Source organism: Nelumbo nucifera, chromosome 3 (assembly GCF_055504915.1).
Source record: "Nelumbo nucifera cultivar China Antique chromosome 3, China Antique-T2T, whole genome shotgun sequence".
In the NCBI taxonomy this organism is placed as follows: Eukaryota; Viridiplantae; Streptophyta; class Magnoliopsida; order Proteales; family Nelumbonaceae; genus Nelumbo; species Nelumbo nucifera.
In genome coordinates this window covers 96,062,225-96,071,088 of record NC_142651.1, presented here as the reverse complement: position 1 = coordinate 96,071,088, position 8,864 = coordinate 96,062,225, and the positions used below count along the sequence as shown (strand labels likewise).

General features: G+C 35.8%; 1 protein-coding gene across 1 annotated transcript; it reads left to right on the top strand.

Moving 5' to 3' along the window:
* The first annotated feature begins 800 nt into the window (after positions 1 to 800).
* Positions 801 to 2,187, top strand: LOC104590913 (putative tocopherol O-methyltransferase, chloroplastic). The gene is made up of 4 exons (XM_010249683.2): positions 801 to 804; positions 895 to 1,064; positions 1,286 to 1,390; positions 1,951 to 2,187. Exons 1-4 carry the CDS (start codon positions 801 to 803, stop codon positions 2,185 to 2,187), a joined length of 516 nt encoding a protein of 171 aa, XP_010247985.2.
* The last annotated feature ends 6,677 nt before the right edge of the window (positions 2,188 to 8,864 follow it).

Genomic DNA, 8,864 nt, shown 5'->3' with positions numbered 1-8,864 from the left:
CCCCTATTCCTACAAACCAAATGGGGCCTTAGTTTGACCAATAGGTGAAATAATTGCTCGATCAGTGCCAAAATTCAAATCATTTACATAGTTAGGAGACAGAGAAGTCAAATCTCAAACTAACGCCATTTATACCCAGTTTTTTTACAATAATTTCTATATACCTGGTCGGGGCCGGGTTGGAAAAGGATTTGATGCATTGGATTTAGACCTGACAATGGGGTTGGGTGGGTCGGGTTCGGGTTGGGTCAAGACACTATGGGTTGATTTTGGGTCGGGTTGAATTTTGGGTTGGGTTGCCAAATGCTAGACCCTAACCCTAAATGTTCGGGTTAGAGTTGACCCATGGGTCAATTCGGATCATCCCAAAAAATAATTAAAATTTAAAAAATAAAGAATAAATACATGAAATTTGCCAAAATTAAAGTAATTAACATTAAAATTCCAAATATAAAATAAAAAAAAATTGAACATTTAACAATTCAAATAGTAAACAATAAATAGTAAAGACTAAATAGTAAAAATTAAAGAGCGAAAACTTCTAACAATACATAAATAGTCCGAATTAGGCCTAACACGGGTCAACGGGTTGACCTATGACCCAACCCAACCCAATCCAGTTTTTTCTGGGTAGGGTCAAATCGGGTCTTTCTCAGATTCAGGTAGTTCAATATGAGACCCTAACCCTATTTTTTTGGGTTGGGTTAGGTCGGGTTCACGGGTTGGATCAACATTTTACCAGGTCTAATTGGATTTGTTTCTTCTCTATTATTTTCTACTTTATCTCAATTTATTGAGAAATGGGTTTCAAATATGCATTCTTTTTTCTTAGTCCGGTTTCTTTCTTTGTTTTTTTCTTTATTATTATTATGACACGAGGAGATTGAACTGCAGAGGATTCAGTAAAGAAGCCGAAGAGCATAGTTGATGTTGGGTGTGGGTCAGGGGCCGACTCCATATACCTAGCGAGGAAATATGGGGCCCAATGCCAAGGCATCAACTTGAGCCCTGTCCAAATACAAAGGGCTCAAGCACTTGCAGCTGCGCAGGGATTAGCAGATAAAGTATGTGAGTTTTGTGGCATCTAATATTGTTATTTCTTGTTTAATTCTCTGCAAAACAGTACATCTGTCATGCCGCAAGTCATACAAGTCATAAAAATTAAATCTAAATATATGATTAATATTTATTTATACAGTTTCAAAGTACATACAAATATATTATATAGATATTTTTTTTAGAATTTAGAATTTTAAAAAATAATTCTATTGTAAACTCTTAGCAGGTGTCATTCCTAGTTGCGGATGCTTTGCAACAACCATTTCCCGATGAGCAGTTTGATCTAGTTTGGTGCATGGAGAGTGCGCAGCACATGCCTGACAAAAAGAAGGTTCTCTACATACATCATCTTTCATTCAAGATTCTCTTAGATGCCTAAATGAACAAAAGAGGAAATTTTGATTTCATAAGGGTGTATATATAAATAGTACATTTCGCTTAGTTGGGAAGGAATACATATACAAATTTGTATAGTACAAATATATACAAAATAATACAAAATGCAAGGTTTTTGCACTCTACATATTTGTATTTGTACTCCTTCCAAACTGAACCTTTGAGATTCAAGTTCTTCATTAGCTTTTAATTGACATCAGGACACCAATTTGGAACATCGAATGCTTATTTAACCATATCATATCATTGCTTGGCATAAATGGTTCATAGCTCTTGAATTGTATGGTGATATTTTATTTCCTTTGCATACCAAAATGCTGATATAAAAAGAAGAATTCTCCCCTCTCTACGTAGTTATTATGACTTGCAAAGACAAAATTCAATTGACTACTAATATCGTGTACTTGCAGTCTCTAAAAATAGAGAGAAATTCCACTTCTATATAAATGAACCTAATTGCTCTAATTTATAATTTGATTTTATCATGTCTTGTAGTTAGTGAGTGAGTTGGCCCGGGTGGCAGCCCCTGGGGCCACCATAATAATAGTAACATGGTGCCATAGAGATCTCTCCTCCTCAGAGGACTTGAAGCCAGAAGAGAAGAAGCTATTGGACAAGATACGTGATACTTTACATCTACAACCTTGGTGTTCAGCTGCTGATTATGTGAAACTACTTCAATCCCTCTCACTCCAGGCATTCACATCCAAATGGAGAATCCATTTTCTTTAGGCTTAATTTTTAGAATTATGCATTTGTATGTCATAGAGAATAGGCCTTCCTCTCCCCATTTTTTTGAGAAAAGGTAAAGTATCTATATCTATATTTATATAAATCTATTAAGCTGAAATGTGTATGTAATAAGGTCCAAGGATGAGGGAAATGGAATACCATCTCTCTCTCCTTATAAATTATAAGAATGCCACTCTCTCTCCAATTGAGGGAGACTTCAGCTTGGCATCTCGGTTGCTAGGGGACCTGCAATCAAAGGTAGTCAAGTTTGAGCTGAGCCGAGCTCAAACTTCTAAGCTCAAGTTCAAGTCTCTAATTCGAATCGAGGTCAAGCTAGACGACACTTCGACTATTGAGGGAGACCTTGGCTCGGCACCTCGGTTATTGAGGGAGATCTCGGGTCACCACCTTGACAACTGAGGGGGACCTCAGTTCGACACTTTGTCAATTAAGGGAGACCTTAGCTCGACACCTCGCTTGCTAGGAAAACCTCAGCTCGACACTTTAGCAGCTGAGGGAGACCTCGATTTAGCACCTCGGCAATTGAGGGAGACCTCGGCTCGGAATCTTGGTTGCTTGAGAGACCTGCAATCAAAGGTATCCGAGCTCGAACTTCCAAGCTTTTGACTCGAGTCAAGATCGAGCTCGAGTTCAAGTCTTTAATTCGAATCGAATTCGAGCTTGATAGTTTATGAGCGAGCCCTTGCAACGCAAGGCCCCCTTTGCTAGTAATTGTATTAAAGCAAAAGGTCATTTGTACAATGAGAAACTGTACAAAAAGCTATCAAGTAGGACTTCAAAAAGCTTTATGTCCAAAAATTCTTTTGTTTCTTTCCAGCCACGCACAACCCACAGAATTGCCAAAGGGACCCAGATATGTGCAAATCATCCAACATGGCTTTCACTTAGATAGGCATGCACCAACTTAAATTCAGGGCCTTCAAAAAGTAGCTCCAAATTTCTGAAGCAAACTTGCAATGCAGAAACAGATGCCTAACTAATGCTAGCTCCACATTACAAAGACAACATCTCAGATCATTATAGATGAAACCTCTCTTTAACAACATTTCTTTGGAGAGGCACTTCTCTAAAGCTGCTACCCAACAAAAAAACTTGACTTTTAAGGATGTCACTGTCCCCCCCAAATAGCTTGACTAGGAAAAAGGACTTCATTCTCTCCCACTAGAAAGCTATAAAAAAGGTTTGACTGAGAACTCTCCTGACTTGTTCTATTTCCATACTTTTGAGTCTTGAGTTTGTAAGTTTAAAGCCTAGTTTTGGAGTACAGTGAGTAGATTTTCAACCATCTGAATCTCATGTAATCCCTCCTCACAAAAGTGTCAGCTACCAACTCCTCCTTGTCAGTAGCCATATTGAACAAAGTAGAAACAACTCTTTAAGAGTGCTGTCACCGGTCCAGGGATCTAACCAGAATCTGATTCTCTTACCTTACCATCTCCAATTTTATATCTGATGCATCTTCTGAAAAAGTGTATAATCTTTACATATTCCTTTCCACAAGCCACAACCGCAGGTCAAACCATCGAAGTCGGTGAACTAGTATCCAACCTATTCCTATCCAGCCCACAGGTTATCTGGCCCAATAGAAAACCTCCAAAGCCAACTACCCAGTAAGGCTAAATTGAAGGACTTTAAATGTCCTATCTCCAAACCACCTTGTGAATGGAGTTTACAAATTTGGTCTCACTTCACAAGGTGGTATTTATGAGAATCTTCCAACCCAGCCACAGAAAGTCTCTCATCTTCTTTTCTAATTTCTTTGCCACCTCTAAAGCAATTGGAAAGAGGGCCATAACATAGGTCGGAAGGCTTTCTAACACACTTTTTATTAGAGTTACCTTCCCACCTTTGGAGAGATATCTTGCTTTCTAATGGCCAGTTTTTGATCCATCATCTCTAAAATTGGATTCCAAATGGCTTTGGATGTACATTTAGCATTGAGAGACAACTCCAAATGTTTTGTGGGAAGAGGTCCAACTTTGCATCCAAACAAATCTGCCATTCTCTGAGTGTTGGAAACCTCTTTAGCAGTTATCATTTCACTTTTTGCTAGGTTCACCTTTAGGCATGATAACTATCTTAAACCAGAATAGAAGATGTTTCAGGTTAATGATTTGGTCCTCCAGTGCATTACAAAAAAAGAATGTATCATCTACATATTGCAAAATGGGAATTTTTGTGCCGTTGGTGCTCACTTCAAAAACCCTCCAACAACTCTAGCTCTGCAGCCCTGTTTACCATTCTACTGAGACCTTCCATTACTAATAAAAATAGTAATGGTGACAAGGGATCCCCTTGCCTCAAACCTCTCGAACTGTTGAAGTTGCCTCTTGTTGAACCAGTAACTAGAACTGAAAATCTTGGAGTACTTGTGCAGACTTTCATCTAACTTCTCTACTTAGAGCCGAAATGCATTCTCTCCTTTAAATAGTTCAAAAAAAGCCCAGTTGATATGGTCATAAGCCTTTCTAGGTCTATTTTATACAGAAGCCCATTCCTCCCATTTCTTGAATCAATTAACTCATTGGCTATGAGAACATCATGTATATGTTTGTTATTGACAAAGGCACCTTGGTACTTAGCGATGAGTGTATCCATCACCTGTCTTAATCTGGTGGTCAGAATTTTGGCCAAAATTTTGTAAACAGTAAACTGATTGGCCTAAAATCCTTCAGCTCAACAACTCCACTCTTCTTAGGAATTAAGGCTATAAAAATTACATTTAAGCTCCTCCAGCATCTTCATCGAACCAGCTTTAATTAGCTCTCAAAATTTCTTAAAGAATAACATTGTAAAACCATCTGGACCCAGAGCCTTCACCCCTTCCATATCTTCTAAAGCCTTCTTTATCTCTTCTTCTGAGAAGGGTTTCTCTAAGTCCGAGGCCTACTGCTCTGTGAGAAAAGCTAAACAATAATCCATCCAATTTTGGTCTGTTTTTGCAAGGTTCACTGAAAAGTTCTTTAAAGAAACTGACAAACGAGTCTGCTATGTCTTTTTCTTGTTCCATAGTTCGCCCCTCCAATTTCCAAGTTCTTACCGAGTTAACTCTTCTTGCTTTCCCCATTTTAGTATCTATAGAAAATATGTATTCTCTAAGAATATCTACCCCCCACCCCACCCAAGAAAAAAAGCAAAGAAAGGTAGAGATAGTGTTTGTGTAATTAGTGAACCCATGTGGTCTGCAATGAAGTGGCTCATGCGTTCTCTAAAATGTGCCAAAGGATGAAAACGGGTCAACCAGCATGGGTTGGGGCTAATATGAACTCTGAACCAAACCCATAAACTTAACCTCAACCTAATTGAGTATCCCTATGAATACAATGAGGCAGATAGATTTATATATAAAAAGAACATTCTAAAAGAAAAGTAGGAAGAGGAAAGAGATAAAATTGAAAGATCATTATACAATGCTAGTCCTAACTATCTAGAGCCGTGGGATCTACAATACCTAGATATCAACATGTATAAAAAAATGGGAAAGAGAGATACAGCTCTCCATTCACTAAAATTTTGGGCGAGGGATTAGGTAGGGGTATCCCATATGATATATGTGCTTATATCATTCTTTTCCATCTAGTTTTGAAGCTATCTATACATTTATGAAGACTTTTGTTTTGCCAAAAATTAATTTGAGGCTATAACATATAAGATTTACTTTATAGCATAATTCTGGCATGCTAAGCATGTATGGATATTCAGGTGTCATAGCTTGAATGGGATGGAATGGATGTGGAATTGGATAATAATGTTTCAATATGTTTAAACATATTTGAATATTAACAGGTGTTGTGAATTGTTGTAACGAAGGACTAAAGTATTCGTATTGAGTATTGTATCATTAAACTTGAATATGGATACATTTTGAAAACACATGGATATGGTAGAAAGATATAGATATACTTTGGGATATATTAGGGAAGTTGTTATAAACCCCCAAATACATTGAAAACACTAAATTTAGTGTTGAATTAGCCAGGAATAAGGTATAAGTAAATAAGAAACACATTTTTTTATGGTACATATGAAGAAATACAACACAATTATTATCAATTAAAAGTCCAAAACACATATTATATAGATTTTTACAAACTACTATATGCATGATGCCATTGTTAATGTTTTTATTTATTGAAGTCCAATGTGCATAATAATATATGCAACTATTAAATTTTAATTACTTAATTATTTACTATTTTATTATTTTTACTTTTTTAGTATTAGTAAAAGGGTCAACTTAATATTAGATTCTCAAATATTTTGTAAACAATATTTTTTTTTGTTTTTGCAATTAAATTATAAATATGTTGTTATTTAATGTAAATAAAAATATTAATTAATCATTTAAAAATATTTAATTTGAACTTAGAAATATATCAGATCTATTAAAATTAATAAAATACATAAATATGAAATTGATAGATTATTCATTTCATCCATGTTTACAAAATACTAATTTTGAAGATTATTCTTTTTAATTTTTAGTTAAATATATATATATATATATATATTCATTTGGGTTGTGTTTGGACGACTTATGTTCAAATCTCACCAATTGCAAAGTTGTATTTTCGAATTTCAAAATTCAAATATCGGACTTTGATCCTTGGTTGTAACCCAAACCCCAATGAATGGTGATTAATTGCTGCACCTTCTCTAGCAAGAATTTGAACCTAAGTTGCTTAGAAGAAGGCCAAAGGATTGACCTCTCCCACCTCATTTCCGTCTCTAACTGTGTCTCATGTACATTAATACAATAAGAATATTGTAGCTTACTCACAAATGTTCATTCTCATATCATTCTTAATTGTTGAATTGTCCAATTTAATTGATTATCCGTGACACATGCCACATTTATCTACACAATTATGTACATACTCAACACACATATACATGATTTTCTTTTGGAATACATAGATGAAAAAAACAGACATAATTCTATTTGGAGTCATCACAATGGCAGGATATCAAGGTAGCAGATTGGTCGCGGTATGTGACTCCATTTTGGCCTGCTGTGATCCGCTCTTTATTTTCATGGAAGAGAATCATCCCACTGCTTCGAAGAGGTATATATGCTTGCATTTCATCACATTCTCTACTTGTAATCTGCCTTTTCCTTTGTTATTTTTCAGTCTATGAAATGTGTGGTTTTGGGTTCATTCAGGATGGCAAAACATAAAGGGACTGTTTGGCTTGCGATTATTATGTGAGGGATACGAGAAGGATGCCCTCAAAAATGTCATCATTACTTGTAGAAAACCACAGTGAAGTACATCTCTCTCTACTTCCACTTGGGTGTGTTTTACGTTGGCTTCTTGCCTCGCTGGATTACATTGTTTTGATTTGACTAAAGATACATTTTATTTTAATTTTTTTATTTCTATCTTCTTATGTTTTGAATTTTGTGTTGTGTTGAAATTATTAGGACTTTTTCTATGGTAATTTTTGTGGAAGACATGCTGCATTCATGGATATATATGGTTTGTTTGGTATCGCTTCAGTCGTAACAAATCACTAGAAGGAATGCCCAATTAGGCTTTACTTTACTCCTACCACCGTCGGATGCTTTCGTCTTACCACGTCCTGATTTTCATATCTAATGATCTAAATCCTAAACCCCTACTCCCTAAAATTCACATTAAATATGCTTTTGATCGGATACATTAAAAAAGTATTATCATGTATATTTTCTGATCTAACTAATAGTATCATTTCTTTTGCAATTGGATGTCCGATCTTAACCAACCTGAGTCCATACACCCGGCGTTAAGGTTTAATTGATAAGAGGGCGGAAATCCAAAATATTTAAAGATAATTTTTTTAAAATATTCCTACTGTTTAGTTAATTAATAACGGGCGGGCCTCCAATGGATTCCTCCATCGTACTTTTACTATTTAATTATTGTTTTAGAGTATTCAAAGTTTTATGACAATTGACTATCTTTACCCCTCCTACTGTTAGCGTCCTCAAAATCCGTATACATATGACATTACGTAACATTTAAATTTTTTTAAAATCCAATATTACCCTCACCAACACCCCTTCCTCCTCCAACCTCTCTCTCTTCCTTTCCTCCCACACTGAACAGATTTGCTTTCTGAGCTTTATTTTGCCAAAAAAATGGTGAACTTGTATGACGCGAAATTGGCTATATGTTTTATCTTTTCCATGTTCTGTGTGTGTTTCCTGTTTATTCTTCTGATTCTGATATCTCAAGACATTTAACGAGGACTAGAAGCTCTGCTACATAGTAAATCACGATTGTTGTGGTTATGAATGAGAAAGAAGTTTTAATCTGATTTATAAAAAAAAAGTTCGGATCTGGCAAGGGAAAGAGGCTAAATGAAAGAAAAAAAAAAAAAGAAAAACAATTAAAGATTGAATAATCAATCAGCAACCCCTCAATCTAATATCCTGAATGCCCAAACCAATGGCTAAGCGATGTTGAACACCAATAATCGACATATTGAAAACCTAATCAAGAACATGGTGTTCCCTTTGTTAGAGATGTGTAATCACTTTAAATGAGGTTTCATTACTTGTTCTGGCGTCAATACTCCATCGAGGCACTGAATAGATTCCATGGCTGCCATTAGGTGGATGCTTTCTCTTGTTCTCCTGTGTTTGCAACGGGTCGGTCTTTCTAACAATAATT